Source organism: Nymphaea colorata, chromosome 12, assembly GCF_008831285.2.
Source record: "Nymphaea colorata isolate Beijing-Zhang1983 chromosome 12, ASM883128v2, whole genome shotgun sequence".
In the NCBI taxonomy this organism is placed as follows: Eukaryota; Viridiplantae; Streptophyta; class Magnoliopsida; order Nymphaeales; family Nymphaeaceae; genus Nymphaea; species Nymphaea colorata.
Genome location: NC_045149.1, coordinates 17,221,730 through 17,240,239, shown reverse-complemented (window position 1 = coordinate 17,240,239; position 18,510 = coordinate 17,221,730). Strand labels below are relative to the sequence as shown.

General features: G+C 40.1%; 2 protein-coding genes across 2 annotated transcripts; both read left to right on the top strand.

Moving 5' to 3' along the window:
* The first annotated feature begins 3,749 nt into the window (after positions 1-3,749).
* On the top strand, positions 3,750-6,736 carry LOC126409185 (probable xyloglucan endotransglucosylase/hydrolase protein 32). Its single transcript, XM_031646885.2, has 4 exons — positions 3,750-4,230; positions 4,314-4,414; positions 4,501-4,715; positions 6,001-6,736. Exons 1-4 carry the CDS (start codon positions 4,011-4,013, stop codon positions 6,359-6,361), a joined length of 897 nt encoding a protein of 298 aa, XP_031502745.1. The 5' UTR covers positions 3,750-4,010; the 3' UTR covers positions 6,362-6,736.
* An 8,276-nt stretch (positions 6,737-15,012) lies between these two features.
* Positions 15,013-17,188, top strand: LOC116265892 (xyloglucan endotransglucosylase/hydrolase protein 31-like). Its single transcript, XM_031646884.1, has 4 exons — positions 15,013-15,446; positions 15,942-16,042; positions 16,150-16,364; positions 16,515-17,188. The coding sequence occupies exons 1-4, from the start codon at positions 15,227-15,229 to the stop codon at positions 16,906-16,908; spliced, it is 930 nt and encodes a 309-aa protein (XP_031502744.1). The 5' UTR covers positions 15,013-15,226; the 3' UTR covers positions 16,909-17,188.
* Positions 17,189-18,510: the final 1,322 nt, after the last annotated feature.

Here is an 18,510-nt window from a genome sequence, read left to right as displayed (position 1 = left end):
TATCATTTACCTGAACCATAAAATAGATTCATAAACATTAGCAACTATTGCATGTTTTGATTACACTCAGCAAATTGGACACCCTAGCAATCTATTCAAGCTTGGTAGCCAGCCATTGTGCTCTGGTCTGCATTGGGCATCAAGAAATGGGAGACAAACTCATTTATGGTTGCCCCCACCATATGAACTGCGCGGTTTGATTCATCTTCGGTCCGGCCAACCAACTTTCATCCTCTGACCATCGACTTTCGGCTAGGTTTGCGGCCGTACAGACCAATCGTTGTCGGCCTCACCGGTTTCCGGTTGGCGCCGCAGATGCGCCAGGGTGGCGTGTATGCATGAAACTCTAGATCTAAATCACAACCTCTTTTTTTTTCTCTCAACATGGCAACAAGCACCTCTAAAACAGCAAGAGGAGAGTTATGAATAAGTGTTCAGGTGAAGATCCTGGACTAAAAGTCTCGAACAAAAAGATTCTGAGATATGTTCTTTACTACCAACAAGATTTTGGAAAGGCATGGTACTGGTGATCAAGTAACAGTATTTATTTGGTGTACACACACTTTCTAGTGTTTGCTTTTGGGTGATATCTTATGATTAACTATTCATATAGGTGTGTTTGATTTTCTAGGTAGATGCAAACACCTGATTGTTCTTGGTATGGTTGGAAATGGGCAATTTTGTTCCTCGAATAGGAAGCCGGAGAAAGGTTATCCCTTTGAGATGAGTAAATCGGGGATGATTAATCCCAGAGAAGAAAATGATTGAATGTTTTGGATCATTTTGAGAGATTAGATTGGGGTATTAAAGAAGGAAGAGAAAGGACTAAGCCATTATTGGTGTTGAATAAAATAAGCCTATCCTTAGAGTCTAAATAGGCAGCATTAAATGTTTGGTACTCTTAAGTCCTGTACTTGTATTTTACCAAAGACTTTTAATTCTCATTAATTGGTAGTTGGTACATAGATAGAAGAAAATTGAAAGGCAGACTATTTTAATCCACATGATAGCTTATGTGGAGAAGGATCCTCCGTCTCCTCCCTTCCTTTTCAAATGCTCATATCCTTTTAAGTTGGCACCCCGTTCTAAAACTCATATTTGATTTTGCCTTTGTTGGCCAAACTAGTCGGTCCCTGAGGCAGCTCGAATCAAATCAACTTCTAACTGAGTTCAATTCATTAAAGGTGATCAAGTTAGTGATTGGTAAGGCGGAAGTCTAATGAATTCCAGCGTCAGGTTAAGCCAATTCGATCAATTCTGCATGTTGTTTAATGATTCTGCGTTAAGTGTCTTGTTGTATGAAAAGAACTTTGTCAAAAAATGTATAAGTACGTTTACACATTTTTTCTTAAGGTTATGAGTTATAAATTATGTAGCCTTACTTACCCTCTTTTCTTTAACAAACTAAATAAAAAAAAAGTGCAGGTCAATGTTAGAAAAATTGCCTTGAATAGGTAACTGATTATATATTATATATTTTTCTTTTTTTAAAGAGATAAATATAATATAATTTTTTTTGTCGATTCAAATATACTAAGCATTGGTTTATTCAATTCAGATTCTGATTTTGTAACACCGGTGGTTGAAGTTACTGATCAGTTGTCTTGGCCAGGTAATCTTACCGACCAGGTATTGAGTTTGGAGAGTAGGGCTGCACCTGAGCCAAGTTAAACTTCATAGAACAAGCTCGAACTCAATTCAATGATACAACATCGACCTCTAGCTCGACTTGCTTAACTCCTTTATGTTGGCAGGTCTCGTTTCCTTTAACTTGTTCAGTAGTTATTTGTTTAACTATCCTCTCATTATATTTCAACATTCCTTATGTAGTTGAACCGAGTCCAATTTAAAGAGTCGAGTTCTTACAACTCAAACACAACTCGTTTGCATTCTTATAAACTCAAGCTCGAATTGGCTTGACTTGTTGTGCAGCCTGCTCGAGCAAACTGGTTTATAACCACTGTATCGAATAAATGAAAAAAAGAAACGAAAAGCAAATAGTCATTCTCAACTTTTCTTTTTCCCTTTTTTGCTCAAAACGATAAGAAGCAGTTTAGATCTGAATTTCAAACTTTTAGAACTGAATTCTCATTTGAAAAGGGTAGCGGTTGCGTCACGTACAAAATTTAATAGTATACCACTTCTATGAATCACTCGTAATGTTGCATCTCTCCCAAGAACGGGACCCTTTATCATGACTTCTATAGTATATCACTTCTACAAATCACTCGTAATGTTGCATCTCTCTCAAAACCGGGACCCTTTATCATGACTTCTGCTTGTTGCATACCCTGGTCTACTACCATACGAATAGCGTTTATTGCTGCGGTTTGAGCAGCAAATGGGGTACCCCTTCTTGTGCCCTTAAATCCACAGGTACCTACAGAAGACCAAGAAACGACCTGATATGGTTTTTACATAAAATCTGACAGGACCCTTGTCAGATTTTTCATATTTTCAAGTCCTATTAAGATATCTCTAAACTGTAAACCGCACAAATATGAATGCATTTTTCTGTACTGGATCTGATCCTTTTGCAACCCTAGCCAGGACCCACCTTGACCTAGGCAGGTTTCCAACATCTTCACTCTAACCAAGTTGGGTTGAGTGCCTGCTCTTCCAGCACCACATCTTAGGCTTAATAATTTCAGGTGTCCATCAAGGTAGTTGAAAAAGACAAACCACCAATTCACCGCTGTTTCTTACATAGGAGGAACACCTTTATCTTTTCTGAATTATGTCCCTTAGATAGTGCTCTCTCTGGAAATCAATGTGATATTAAATTCTTTAATACCATCAACATCAGAAACTATTTAGTAATTTCTGCTCATTGACAAAGGTTTTACTGTGCACGCATCATCATAGTGGCTTTAGTCCACCAAACTTTCCATTAAGAACAAAGATCACATAGTTCCAAGACATTTTTAGAAGAAAAAGCTCTGAATTTATTTAAAAATATGCATATATGAGGATACGAGTTATTCCGTTAATATCGTGATGAAAACATATTAATATGTTTTAAGTTAATTACTTTTTATTCAGCAACAGTAACATTTTCAAAAAGCTTGCTGATATCTGTGACCAGAAAGAACCAAAGGTACGCCACCAAGCTTAAAAAACATGTCTGATAGCATACTTAGAAGCGTCACCTCGAAGCACCGAAAGCAGCCTTGAATCTTGGGAGGATGATGGGAAAGAGGAGATTTCAGTCTTTACTTGGGCGGTTAGATTAACCTCCCGCGCACCCAAAACTTATCTAGGAACTAAGTGACTAGATATTTCATGTCTTAGTCTATCACTAAAGATGCTGATAGATCCGTAATGTTATCCCCTGTCTCCTTTCAACACTTTTGACAAGGTGGGTCAAGCCCACTAAGCCCAGGTGGGGTTCTGAGCTCGGTTGGTAGGCTGAGCCAGCGAGTTCAGTGAGTCATTAGATCGCTGTTGACCGAGCATAGTATGCCGGGTTCAGTGGGAAACTAAGACTAGTTTTCAGGGAACAAGCTAACGACTGGTCCACGGTGCAATCCAGTCCTGTTTGACATGTAAGCCATGACTGGTCGTGGATAGACTCTGGCTCTACTAACTAAATCCATGACTTCTTACCAATTAATGGGCTTTGGCCAGTCCTGTTGGTGATGGTTTAGACATCGGCCGGAAATTGGTGAAAAATGGAATGCAAGAAACTTTGCGTGCATGAAAGGGAGACGATGACCAGCTTGAAGCTATCTCTATATAAACCCACCAAGTTATCGATGTGCATCAGCAACCGAGAGAGAGAGAGAGAGAGATCAAAGAAAGAGAGAGAATACTGTTAGGCTGTTAGCTCTATTGGTTGCCTGTACCATCCTCCCCAATTTTGTACTAGCTAGCCCAATAAGAAGATCCTAGTTCAACCACTAGCCAGTATTTTAGCAGCAGCTTTGCTTTCTCTTTCTCTTTTTCCCTTGAAAGAGAGAAAGATTGTACCCACTTGGTGGCATTTCTGTTTCCTTCCCTTCTTTCGCAAGATGGCACTGCCACTTTCTTTCCTTCTGGTGATCGTTTTGGAGTTGATGTGCAGCAGCACCATTATTAATGGCCAGCGTCCCCCGTCTCCCGGCTACTATCCCACCTCCATCTTCCCTTCCTCCTCCTTCTACCAGTCATTTACAAACCTCTGGGGGCCTCAGCACCAGTCAGTGTCTCCTGATCAATCATCTGTCACAATTTGGCTTGACAGATCCTCAGGTTGGTACCTCCCTCTGTCTTGGTGTCCATGTATCTGACTAAATTGCAGAATTGTGCTCATAATTCTTGTGTAAATAAATCAGGAAGTGGGTTCAAGTCTAGACAGGCGTACCTGTCAGGCTACTTTGGAGCAGCAATCAAACTCCAACCTGGGTATACTGCAGGAGTCATCACCTCGTTCTATGTAAGATGTCCTTCATCAGTTCCCCTGTGACTGAGTGTGTGTAGCTCTGAAGTCTGAACTAAGTTGAGTTTGTTGAAAATTTGCAGCTTTCTAATGGGGAGCAGTATCCTGGGCAGCACGACGAAGTGGACATTGAGTTCTTAGGCACCATCCCCGGCAGGCCTTACACCTTGCAGACCAATGTGTACATCCATGGAACTGCAGAGAGGAAGATAGGGAGGGAGGTGCAGTTTCAATTGTGGTTTGATCCCACTGCTGATTTCCACAACTACGCCATCCTCTGGAACCCAAGAGAGATAGTGTGAGTGCCCATTCCTCAACTGGTCTTATTATTAAGCAATCTTCTGTTATCAGTTTAACTGGCTCTCTGTGGATTTATGGTGCCTACCCATCTCCCGTTTTTTTGACAAGTGACAACATTTAGTGTTAATTCGACCATGAAGATAGTGATCCTTCGGTGATGCACGTCCGTCTTTCGAGGGACACCTCGTCACAAGGCTCACTACTTTCATAGGTCACCAATAACTGGAAACTTGGACGTCTTTGGCAGCTACTTTTTGCGCCTTCGTCGTGTTTGATAAGTTTTACTGTAAAATGAGTGGCAGATACACATCATTTGGTGAAAAACAGAGTCATACCCTGTCTACTGGATCCTTTTCAGAATTTTTTTGTCTTCTACTAGACTACTACTTTGTTCTGTAAAAGTTTTCCAAATGGTGATTGTGGTATTCAACATTTTTTTCTCTCCTGCTACTGTAAAAGCTTTCTAACAGGTTGTGGTGGTGGTACCCATCTTGTGAAAACTTTTACAAGTGTTCGACTTCCATGGAGAAAACCAGTTCCTGATTCAACTGCTATGCGGCGATTCTTAGATTTTCCTCTCTCCTACGGAAGAAAAAAGTTTCCTAAGTATGGCTTGTTGGAGTGTGAAAGCCTTCCCTAATTTCCACATAGAGCACCTCTTTTTTATGGAAGACAAAAGTTTTCTGTAAGGGCATTTATGTCTTTTTTTGCTTGGCGGGTTTTGCCCTTATCTCATGTTTATGAGGGCCGTCATTTTTGGTGATAGTGAAAACTGATCTAGGTGGCGGCCGTGAACATAAGAGAATATTGTCTCCGAACCACTTAAAAACTGTGTGTTCATACTCTCTTTTCTTTTTCTGATTCGATTCTCTTGGTGTGTTAAAAGAGCGTGAGAGTGCCGAGTTCCTAACATAGCTGTGAAGTTTCTCTTGACTAATCAATCACTTTTTCTTCCAATTGATTTCCCAAACGCCTTTTATCTCTCAACCAGAGAAAGTTGGTCTCATTTCTGAAGTTTGTATAGAACTTCTGCAGTATTTAACAGCGAACCAAACAGGTTTGTTTAAGAAAGTGCGACAGGAACTCTTTTCCTACCCCACCAAGCTATTTTATTCAAGTAGTATAGGGACATTATAAAAGACACCCATGACCAACTGCCCACACCTCCATCTCTTTTGCCCTATTCTGCAACTGCAAGCTAGTTTATCTTACTACATGACAATAACTGAATAACTTATGGTCCTGTCATCTCTCTCTTTTCTTCTTCCTTTTTCTGCCTGCAGATTCTTCGTCGATGATGTCCCCATCAGGATCTACGCAAATAAGTCTCCAGACACCTTCCCCATGAGACCAATGTGGGTCTATGCCTCAATATGGGATGCATCATCTTGGGCTACTGAGAATGGAAAATACAAGGCCGATTACAGTTACCAGCCATTTGTGGGGAAGTACAGCAGGTTCATCGTCAGGGGCTGCCCGGCCTATTCCTCTCAGTACTGCCAGCCGGTTTCAGCCGCTCCCGGCGGGGCCTTCGGCTTGACCTCCATGCAGAGCCAGGCCATGCAGTGGGCTCAGAGGTTCCACATGGTCTATGACTACTGCAAGGACTGGGCCAGGAACCGTGCCCTTTACCCAGAGTGCTGAACCTCCACTGCCACCTTCATTAAAGCTTGAAAACAAAAGAATTACAGTAAGAAACATGCCTCTTGTTGCCAAAGCAAAGATTTTTGGCCTCGTTCTGGGCGTGAAGACAAACATACATATTACATATACAGTTATCTGCATAAGTACATAAAGATATCGGGACAGTTTGGACACTTGGGGCGCATTGAGTGGCCATAAATAAGAGACAGAAATTAAGTATGAAAGCAGTGTAAGAGACAAATGTGGATTTTTCATTGTTTGTAATAATGTACTGTATCTCCCCTTCGTGAAAAGGGGCATTAGTTTACATGTTTATGGTGGAAAGATGGCAAGAATATTGACCGTCTATAAATCTGAACATACTTCTTTTCTTGTGCAACATGCAAGTTCCTAGCAAACTCTTCCTGTTTGTGTCAAAGAAACGAACTTAAAACTGATTTGGTCACTAAGTTTAAACTCCTGGACAGCAGGACTACTGGGGAAATATTTTGGCCCCAACTACTGGAGTAGGAGGGGTTCGCGGAGATTGTGACAATGGAAAAGATTGTATTTATGAGAAATTCATAAGCAGGTGCCTAGGATATAATGAAATAACAAAAACATGCTCCAGTTTTGAAGAATTTTGATCAACCACCTCTTTTTTGAGGGCTATACTGCTAACTAGCGTGGGAAGGCGTGTTCCCACATTTTATGGGAGGTAGGGCTGTTCATAAGTGAGTTGCCTAGATGAGCCAGCTCGAACTGGGCTCGGGTATCTTGAAAGAAACTTGAACTTGACTCGAGTCAAGTTTGATTTCATTATCTCCAGCTCAACTCGGCTCGAGTTCTTAAAACTCACTAATCTCAAGCTGAAGATTGACTTGAGTCGAGCCAAGTATTTCATTAAAAATATATATATTTTTTTAAAATAAAGAGGCGGCATATAGTTTTAAATATGGAACCTTCCACATTCCAATAACATGCATGCCCATTTGACCAATCTATCTGTAAATTTTGCGAGATGTATTTTTATATATTTTTTTTTTCGACCTTAACCAAGTTTTACTGAGTTGAGCCCGCTTAACTTGAGCTCGATTCGTTTAGGTTGTCGACTTCATTTCTTAACTCGAACTCGGTTTAAGCGAATCGTTGAACAGCCCTAATCAGAGGGTTAAAGGGGATTTTTGTGACTTTATTATACCTTTACATGAAGAGGTCTTCCATTGAATAAATAGGAACAGTTTGGTTTTTTCCAGCACATAACACATGGTCCCTTATTAAGTGCTATAACACATGCCCCTCATTTACAAGGAGAAGAATGTCCCAGCCTATGAAATCACTACTTAATGAACAAAAGATCTTAAAGGCGTGTTTGAACTGTACTTGTCTGCACTAAAGGGTACCCTATAAGAGTTGTTCTCATAATCAAACACGCTCTAAAGGTGTCCAAACTCCTGTTTGATTTGTGGAGTCACTGATGGGATTGCTCCCACCAGCAAGGTGCCAAACCGTTCAGGTATGTGTCAGCTAATGTCAAATTTGTGCAGCAGAAAAAATAAAAAGCACCAGAAACATATGTGGGCCTTTATATGAGGACAAAATTGTACCAAGGTTCAAAACAAGGACCGTCTTGGACAAAATTAATTTCCTCATTAATTGTTTCAGAAATGACATGCCTAGTGTGCAATTTCTCAAATGTCATCAACCTTCATTATAAACTTTCATAACCTTTAGTTGCATGGCAAACACACACACATATATATATATATATATATATATATATATATATATATATATATATATATATATATATATATATATAAAAAGTTGGTACCAAGAGAGAGACTGTTGCCTCCTTTTTCACGGTGCCGGCGACCCCGCCAGTGCCTTACCGACAGACTGAGACCACCACTGTGGACTCCAGTTTCAAGTCTGCCGGTGAGGCCCCGGTGTTGAGAAGGGGAGATTGTCGTCTTCCCCACGATACCCAACACTGTCATGGACGGCCTCCCTTCTGCGGTGGTGGCAGGGCGTCGGGTGACGTTGTTGCTTTTATATATATATATATATATATCCAACATTTCTTGCTCCTTTTAGCATTCATTATGATGATTGATTGATGGTAGTTGAAACATCGGTGGAATTTCAACAGGAGTGGTGACGCCGGTAGAAGATGCACACTCATGAAACAGCAAGGCCCAATATAATTGATTGCAGATTTTGGTTGATCCACAAAACTCGAAGCGTTAAACTATAAATTAACCTCCTCCAACTCGAAGGTCTTAAGTCGGCCGACTGGCTGGATATGACGGCCGCGGCTGTCGGCAAGCCATCACAATCTCGGCCGCCGCTGGCGTCTCGTAAGTAGAACTTGGACAAGAGGGTTTCAAAAATATTTCTACCAACATTGGCTTAGATAAGCACCAATAATGAAAGGAAATGGACTACATTGATGTCACGCTACATCATTAAATTTTAATAATCAGACCTCGCAACTAGAAGATTCTGCAATATCTTTATCAAACGCAGCAATGTAAATCTAATGACAATAATACATCAAAGTTTTAGAATAGGAACTCCCAAGATGCACCAACAATAAGTCAATTTTGATTCAATTAATTGGAAGAAGAAGAAGAAGTGGGATCATTCAGTACCTTCTCAAATGACTGCTTTACATCTATATATATATATATATATATATATAAAGAAAGGTCGCGACTGTGATGTGAATAGACCGGACAGATTGGATCATTGATTTCTATTTTGGATTTCAGGTGAGTGGGATTTGACCCACTGCCTGAAAGAAAAACAAAGCCAAAGCTTCCACCCAAACTCTCATCATCCCCAACGAACATTTAGATTTTGAATTTGTTTACCTGGATAATATCCTGATTCGCTCACTAGCCAGGTTTGGATTCGAAGCCCAATATCTGCCTGGAATCCAATAAAATTACGATTTGATTACATATAAATGTCAAATCTTATGCTACTCAGATCTGCATTGAGTTTTAAATGTAAAAGGTTGAAGCCTGAATTCAATCAACAGAATCCGATGTAGTTGAAAAAATACACTTACAGATGGTGACCAAGCTTTGATCGTCAATGTTCTGGTTCTGGAAAATAGGTGTTGGTACTATTCAGGCTAAACGGAGACGATGTGCCGGCAGCCGGTAGGCAGATTGCGCCGGAGATGGGATGCATCATAAGATGTATGTACTTCTTCCACGCCGATCCAGTGCTGATCCCGTTGGTTGATATGGTCCCATGGTTGCAGCTCCTGGCCATTTGTTTCCTTATGTAAGGGCATATATGTCATTTTGTACAAATGCGGGTTTGCCCTAATCCTTATGTTTTGAGGATGGCCACCGCTTGAGAGTGTCTGTTCTGTGTGTGTTCATAGAGAAAGAGAATACAAGTGATCTGTGTGACCGTGGACGTAGGAGATTGTTGCTCTGAACCACGTAAATCGGTTGTCTTCTTCCTCGTTGCTTCTAACCCCTTCTTGAGAGTGCGAGAAGAGTATTTATTGTGTTGTTCCTAACAAGGACACGGCCTCACGTCTTCTTTGCGTCATGATAGGGGCAAATTTTTCATTGGTAAAATACAGGACAAAAATTCCACAATAAATTGGAAAACAAAAATCGCATTTTTTGACTTCTGTCACATGAAAACTTGAAATAGTTCATTATAAATTTTAATAGAACACAAATTTCAAGACAAGAAAAAAAATGCAACAAATTTTCGGGCTTGAAATATTGATTGGAGTAGTAAGTGGCTTCGCAAGTTCCTTGATTAATCTCCTGTCATCTTTGGCTAACTTGACAGATCCCTTAAAGGAGTTGACTGCCCAAGATCTCATCAGATCAGGTGATACGCGATCTTGGCATCTTAGATATTTAGATTTTTTTTTTTTTGATTTTTAACAAAGATTTGCGTATGTTTCATTCAATCATGAATTACAAGAAATATTTTGTTCCCCTCGAAAAAGAGGTTCATGGATTAATTTGATGGATAATAAGATCCACAATAAATTCGACTCCCGACCATAATCAATGGCCTGCTCAAGTTTTCACGACGCTCCCCTCTCTCAGATTTCATACTTGTCTATCAACTGCTGAATCAATTCACTATTAGCTCTTCTGCAAAATTACAGAAAGTGGGCTCAAGTCCACAATGGAGCTAGAAATGTTTGACTAAGGAGCAATATTAATTCAAAAATTTTAGACCACCATAGAATTTTTTCTTAAATTGAATGATTAGGAAGCATTAGCATATAAAATACCCAAAATAGATTGGGTAAACTAACATGTAAATAAACAGCTTTGCTGGACTGTGAGGGCAATTGCCCACACATGCCCAGATGTGGCTCGGCCCCTGCAGTCAAACTCCACCCAGGCTGCAGGGCAAGAGTTATCACCTCATTCTACATGAAATTCCACTGGACCAACCGATTAAATTATTTTGAGTTGTGTTGTGAAAGTCTGAACTAAGTTAATGAGAATATATAGGGAGTGGACACTAGGCAGAAATGTGGATTTGGGACATGGAGTTGAAGTGTACATGGTCAGTTCTTGGGCACCATTCCATGCAAGTCCACACTTTGTAGACCCATCATGTCTACTACATCAATGAAGCTGCCAAGAGGAAGATGGGACTTGGGAGGGAGGTGAGGTTTTCATCTTTGTGGAATAAGAAAATACGAAGCAACGTGACAGATGATCAATGTAGGTTTCTGCAGATTTAGCTCACTCTTGGCCTCCTTTGGTTAGTTGCCTTTTAAGTTTCATGTTTCAACCACCGACAGGCGTCGTTTAAACTGTTTATCTCTCAAATTGTGGTGAGCTAGCTAGCCTTATATTACGGGCCTCCAAAAGAAAGGCAATTAATACCTTTCAAATCTTGTATATTGTAACAGAAGAAAATGGAAATTACATGATCTTTTCTCTGTGAATCATCTTCTTTACGGTTCTTTCTGTTTGCAGAGGGAGGGTGGAGAAAGATATTCATGGATAGCTCACTTGTTCATTGATCTAGTCACCTGGCATTGCAGCTTGCCATGTAAAACATCACTAAGGCCACACTTTTATTGGTTGTTTAGAATTGTTAGTGCTACTAACAAGCCTGTCAAACGCACATGCATGAACAAAATTCCTCTCACTTGAGTTTTATCTACGAAACAGACTGCATTAATGGATTCAATGTTGCCCATGTAACCAGGAAAGGGACCAACTTAGAGAGAGTAGCCCCAACTGTTGAAGAAACAGAGACTGTGTCTTGAAATATGCGTTCTCAGAACACAATGTCCTTCTTAGCAAATATCCCCAGAGAAAATGAAAAGTGACATGCATATATAAGAAGACCTAACTGAAAAAACTCAAGGAGCAAGTGACAAGCATGGCTGGAACTACTCAAGGTTCATGTGAAGCCTGTTGAAATCATTGGAGTTCTTGGGTTTTATCCCTTTCTTTTTTCGGATATCGTTCTCAAGCACGCTAGCTATCAGATGACTTAGTGTCATGAACATGAATTTAGATATGATCTGGTCAATTATTGGAAATCGATTTGGTTTGATCTGGTTCTTTAGTAGCATCCATTCTTTTTGTTGTTGGCATTGGCCTGTGGTGCTTAAAATTAATAATGTTAATGTTGCATGCAGCATCAGCGCAATCAGAATCTTCATTATTGGCAACTATCCAACAAAAATTCAACTATGCAAATTCACTTGCAGGCGCTTTCCTCAAAGTTTCTGGATGGATAATATCAGTGAGACTATAGTTGATGGATCTTCATGAAAGCAAGAGCAGATCATTACCAAAGAACTTCATGATTATAACACAGTGTGCACCAATGAGTTGTCGAAATGTTGTCGAATGAACGGCTGCAACGTCGTTATAACCGGAGAAAATTCATTGATGTATATTGCAGGTTAAACCAGCAAGGCCAGATCTTGAATGATATAGAAGGCAGAAGTAATTTCTCTTGAATGTGCCAATCAAATAACTAGATCATGTTTTGCTGTTTCCAGATTCATCGATTCGGATATCATCTAGTTAGTCTCGAGTTGAACAGCATAAGATGCATGTCGTTCAAATTCTTTCATTAGGATAGATCCAAGAAAATCAAATATCCATAAGATTCAAAATTTTATGAGACAAGTGAGAAAATATGCCAAAATTATTGTTTGATGTACAGAAGATTATTACAGAGAAAAGGGCTGTATTATCTACATCAATTAACTAGTCAGGATTGATATTGTTTTTAAGATTACTGATCTCTGCTGATTCTTATTTGCACTGATATTGATAACAGTAGTAGTCGACATTAATCTGACCAATAAGAAAAAAATACAGTGGGAGCCAGGCTAGCCCCTACGACCACGAAATTGGCAACGGCTCCGGCCGTCGGCACGGCCGTAGCTCATTACCTGGTTAAGGCGCGGACCCGGTGTAGGAACCGACCCGTTATGGCCTGACCCGGACTCGGTATTTAAAATCTAAATACTGAACTCAGCCACAAAACCCAATTTTTCTAATTAAGACCAATTAAAATAAACTTATCAATTTTTTCAAAAAATAATATAATGAATAAATAACAATTATCAACTAGGGCGGAATGAGCCGGGTTGGGTAACTGACATGCTCCTTAAGAAGCCAGGTTCATCTCTCTTTCTTTTGGGAACCGGCTTAAGCTCGGGGAGTGGGCTCAGTATCAAGGTTGGTCTGGGTTCGGCCAGGCCAAGCTCCGGTCAAACTTAACCCAGCCCATCCACATGTCGGCCACAGTCCCATAAACTTGTCAAAATATAATATAAATACATTGTAATAGCTAGGGGCAGAGCTAAAAATTTTTTATAAAAGGAGTCAAATTAAAGTTTCTAAAATTTGACTAGTGCCGAAATATGAATTTTTAAAATTTTTATATAAAACAAGTGAAATTTTTTAAAATTTACATATAAATTCTTTATTTTTTTTAGGTGGGGCGAAAGCCCATGCCGGCCTCGGCAGTTAGTAATAACAACTATAACTTGAACAGGGAATTTTTAGACTTTTGCCTCCAACATCAAGTCGCTAGCTGTCATTGTGCAAGAGAATTATTCCACCAGATCTAACCACAGTGGACGGGTGGATAAGCAAAGAAACCTAAACTACCATGGGCAGTAGAAGTGTCTCAATAAATCAGAACAATTGAAGTTTTGGGTGATCCAAATCTGGGTGGGTAGGTGAACAACCCTTTGGGTAGGCGATTTGGGGTCATTTCCATATGAGACTCTTAAAGAATGATTTCACCAGTCACTACTCTTGCCCAAACACTTTCATGGAGAGTGATGGCAGCCCTAGAGGTGAACACGAGCTGAGTCGAGCCCGAGTTCAGTCAGCTCGAACTGAAGAATAGCTCGATAGAAGCAATTCGAGTTCGACTCAACAGTTACGTGTTGAGCTCGAGCTTAACTCAATTAAGGCTCGACAAACTCGTTCGAATAGAATTGATATTCATTGTTACGTGTTGAACTCGAGTTCGACTCGATTAAGGCTCGACAAACTCGTTTGAATAGAATTGATATTCATCGTTACGTGTTGAGTTCGAACTCGACTCGATTAAAGCTCGACAAACTCGTAAACTCGTTTGAATATGTCGACTTGATTAAGACTCGGCAAATTCTATTAAGACTCGAGCTCAACTCAACAGTTACGTGTTGAGCTCGAAGTCAACTCGATTATTTGAACAAGTCGACTCATGAACTCGAGTTTGACTTGTTAAACAAAAGACTCGACCCCAACTCATTCACAAGCCTAACTTTTAACGCCATGTTCCCCACCTCACATTTCAAAAAAGAATAAATAAAATAAAATTTACACTTTAAAATTGTCAAAAATGTGAGCTCTTATAAAACTTTTGAAAAATAGGTGTTGGCTTATCAAAAAAGTTTCAAAAATTACGTTTAGCTGACGTCATAGCACGAAATCCGAGGTCCTCGATGAAAGGGACAGAAGAACCAACTTAACTACAACCTCCCTCGAGAAAGAAACTGTTACCTGCCTCTTTCATGATCAAGAAAAGCGCCTAACCTTCTTCTTACTCCCTCAAATCAAAGTATCCCATTCCTAATCACATACCTAAACCGTGAAAAAAAATGTCTCCACTTCTTTGTCAAAAGTCAAGTGGATGTGCTTTCACACTCAAAAGCTAATCCACGCACATCCTGGAAATGTGATTGACCATGTAGCAAACCAGTTTTGACCTTCGAATTTCTGTTGACTGTAAAGAAAGAGCAGTTTACAAGACGATGCTTCTGAGGATATCAAAATAAAAGGCAAGCATGATTTTTCATTATTGCGAAAACTTTATATCTTTCATTAATGTCTTTTACAGCATAAAGAATTAATGTCTCATACATTTAAATAGAAACTAGGCAATTTGCATAATTTATCAATGTTGTGGTTCTATAAGCATGTAGACAGATGAAGTTCGGCAGATTGGCCCACCCGAGAAGTCAGGTTACACAGAGCACCGGATTAAGTGGGAAAAGAATTCCACAGCAAACTTAAAGCTCGTGAAAGCTTCTTTTCGGCTTTGGCCCCGACTTTTGACCGTCTTTTGTTTGCATTTGGCTTCTGCTCTTGTTCCTAAATCAACTCAGCAGTTGGCCCGGCGTTGTTGGCGCCCCTCCCTGATCATCAGGCGAAATTGATGTGGAATGGATTGAATCGAATCCTAGGAGTCAAAATTAAGCACGACCAACTACCACCCATCTCCATCTTCTGCTCTGTATAAATCCATTGCTCTCTCTCAGTCTCCCATGATCTTACCAGTACCAACACTGGCAGTATCACTCACTGATCAGCTAATTAGTCGTCTTCCTCCTCTGCTTTGGCAAGAAGAAGAAAGATGGCAGTGCCTTTTGCTTTCCTTCTGCTGATTGTGTTGGAGTTGATGAGCAGCAGCATGCTTATTAATGGACAGAGAGTACCACCTACGGGCTACTACCCGACCTCCCTCCTCCCTTCCTCCACCTTCTACCAGTCCTTTAGAACCCTCTGGGGCCCTCAGCACCAGTATATTTCTCCTGATCAATCATCTGTCACTCTTTGGCTTGACAGATCAACAGGTACTCATCTCTCATCATATGTGTGCGTGTGTTACCTGTTAGAACCTCAAGTTAGAGCCACGTGGTGTTGGTTCTGGCTAGTAAGCAGCTAGTCACGAGTTCAAATTTCTTTGTGGTTTACTATATGCAGTAGAAAATCTGTACTTGCGTATTCAGGTGAAAGTTTCCTAGGCTTCTTAAACTGGCAGGGCAGAAGGCATGATCTAGTAATCAAACGGAGCACTTGCAACTCTGTTTGACAGAAGGAACAATGTGCTCTTAAAACACACGTTCTTAGAACTTGTAACACAAGAACACTGTATTGCTGTTTTAGGAAACATGATGTGATTATAGTCTTGTAGATGTTGTTTCTGAACTCATTAGTCACGCAATTATATCATAATTGAGGGCTCGAATTACTGGTTTGGGGGCACAGAAGTATGCATCTGTTGTCGCAATATTTCTCTAATTAAACACCTTGGCTGTACTAATATTTCTCGTGGTCAAATTAATCAGGAAGCGGGTTCAAGTCCATAAATGCATATAGATCGGGCTATTTCGGAGCAGCTATCAAACTCCATCCTGGCTACACAGCAGGAGTGATCACTTCATTCTATGTGAGTGAGCCATATGATCTTTTCTTTCCTCTGATAGCCTCATTATCTATGTGCATGTGACCTGCTGTTTTACTGAAATATTCATGGCATAAACTTTGCATTATCAGCTTTCTAATGCGGATCAGTACCCTGGACAACACGATGAAGTGGATATTGAGTTCTTAGGCACCATTCCCGGCGAGCCTTACACGCTGCAGACCAATGTTTACATCCATGGAACTGAAGAAAAGGGGATTGGGAGGGAGGTGAAGTTTCATCTGTGGTTTGATCCTACTGCTGACTTCCACAACTACGCCATTCTCTGGAACCCAAGAGAGATAGTGTAAGTCTATCACCACTGCCCACTGCTGGCTTCATAGGCATACTGAAAATCTTCACTGAATCTCCTTGCTATGATTTTGCTGTCTTTTTTTTGCTTACTTTAGGCAGGGAGTTTGTGATCATCTCACTGATTTTTTCTCATGTTTTGCAGATTCTTCGTAGATGATATCCCCATTAGAATATATACAAGAAAGTCCCCAAACACCTTCCCTTTGAGGCCAATGTGGGTCTATGCTTCAATATGGGATGCATCAGCTTGGGCTACGGACAATGGAAAATACAAGGCTGATTACAGGTATCAACCCTTTGTGGCCAAGTACACCAGGTTCATCATGAGAGGCTGCCCGGCTTATTCGTCTCAGTACTGCCAGTCAGTGCCGGCCGCACCCGGCGGCACCTTCAGGCTGACCCTCATGCAGAGGCTGGCTCTGCACTGGGCTCAGAGGTACTACATGGTCTATGACTACTGCAAGGACTCGTCCAGGAACCGTTCCCTCTACCCTGAGTGTTGGATGATCTCCAACAGTGCCTCAATCAGGTCTTGAAAGACCAAAAGCAAAGAAAGAAAAATGCTTCCTAGCATGCCTTCACTTTGTTGAAAGGCAACAGTGTTCGTGGCCCTTTTTAAGAGCAGAAGATGAAGGGCAGATATACGTAGTGTGATATATTGAGTAGTTAGGATACATTTGTATACGTATACAGATATACCGTTCAGCTAGATAGAAAAAAATATCGAATGTAAGAGATGGTACTCCAAAAGTTTACTTGCTTTCCTCAATTGTAACGTATTACTACATGGGATCAGGTTCCCTTGAGAAAAATGCATGACGGATCCTTTCATATGTTGCAAGAACATCAAATTGTTATAAATGAAGCAATTTTCTTTTGGCCTCCATTGTTTCTTGATTTTTTCCCGTTTCTTGAAATGGATTCATTGGTAGAGTGGAAGAATCTAGCGTACCGTGATAGAATGAGCGATCTCCTTATAAGATGAGAGAAAGCAAACAGATTCAACCTGAAGTTCATTCGAGATGTATTCTTCCTGGTCATATTAATCGAGACTTATGAAAGGCATTTCACAGACAGAACATTATTTCTTCGAATATAAGTTCTTAGAAGACATGATTTAAGAATCGAATGTTATTGTTTTAGGAAACCTGACGTGATTATGAATGTTCTTCTTAAATCCAGCAATTGAATGCTGAAAATATTAACACCATGTTCACATTTTAAAAAGGATATCGCATACTCTAATTCAGCTATTCTCATCTGACCAATATTCTCTGTTGATCGATTTTCTTCACCCATTTTATCTTCTGCAGCCATATACAGAACATTTTACCTATTCTCCTAATAATATCTAGCTTGTTAGTTGTTATTCAAATCGTCTTTCTCCTTTTCATTTCTTTAAATTTTATCCTCTGCTTTTTCTTAACTGGACAAATCCATCTTTGTAGTTACAGAGTAAACAAAAACTCTTAGATCTTTAGAATCGGTTCTGCATTTACTTGAAAAGTTGATTCTGGCCCAAAAAATAAAAATTTTTAGTGTTGGTCTAACAGAAAAACACGTTTAAATGTACAATTTTTCAATCAGCAGTTTTTTTGTAACTCAAGCAGCCAACAGTGAAATTAATACTGAAAACATGAGTACATTATTGTCATTCATTTAACATTTTGGTGCTTCATTTGTAAAATGTTCATTATTGAATCCATCTTTTTCTTCTCTTTGTGAATTTATTTGGTTCAGGACCGCCCCAATTGGCACGCGATTGTCTTCTTCCGTTGTGATTTGGTGGCAAGACATAAACTGCGGAAATAGACAATAATGCATGAATTTGCATGATTGAAAAGTAGGACCATGAGCCCTTCAAGGAGAATCCAGTTGGAAGAGCAGAGCCAGAAATTCAAGTCAGGAGCGCACACATGTAAAATTATAGTGGAAAAGGAATGGAGAACATTATTTTCTTATATGTATAGATTGATATTTATCTTGTTCTCCTGGTTGTGTTCTGATCAAACAAACAAGGGCTTCAGCGTCAATCCTTTTGGTATTCACAAGCTTTGTTCGTAAGAAAAGAAAGAGTATTTCATCCTATCGACCACCCAACAAGAAGGCCGAAACCCCACCCTTTCCCCCATCCCTTC

What these genes read in the sequence shown, in the direction of transcription:
- LOC126409185 (XM_031646885.2), top strand. Translation starts at nt 4,011, where the DNA reads ATGGCACTGCCACTTTCTTTCCTTCTGGTGATCGTTTTGGAGTTGATG. An exon ending in TTGGCTTGACAGATCCTCAG is followed by an intron (nt 4,231 to 4,313) that starts GTTGGTACCTCC and finishes TAAATAAATCAG; the next exon opens with GAAGTGGGTTCAAGTCTAGA. An exon ending in GAGTCATCACCTCGTTCTAT is followed by an intron (nt 4,415 to 4,500) that starts GTAAGATGTCCT and finishes GAAAATTTGCAG; the next exon opens with CTTTCTAATGGGGAGCAGTA.
- LOC116265892 (XM_031646884.1), top strand. Translation starts at nt 15,227, where the DNA reads ATGGCAGTGCCTTTTGCTTTCCTTCTGCTGATTGTGTTGGAGTTGATG. An exon ending in GAGTGATCACTTCATTCTAT is followed by an intron (nt 16,043 to 16,149) that starts GTGAGTGAGCCA and finishes TTGCATTATCAG; the next exon opens with CTTTCTAATGCGGATCAGTA. An exon ending in TGGAACCCAAGAGAGATAGT is followed by an intron (nt 16,365 to 16,514) that starts GTAAGTCTATCA and finishes CATGTTTTGCAG; the next exon opens with ATTCTTCGTAGATGATATCC.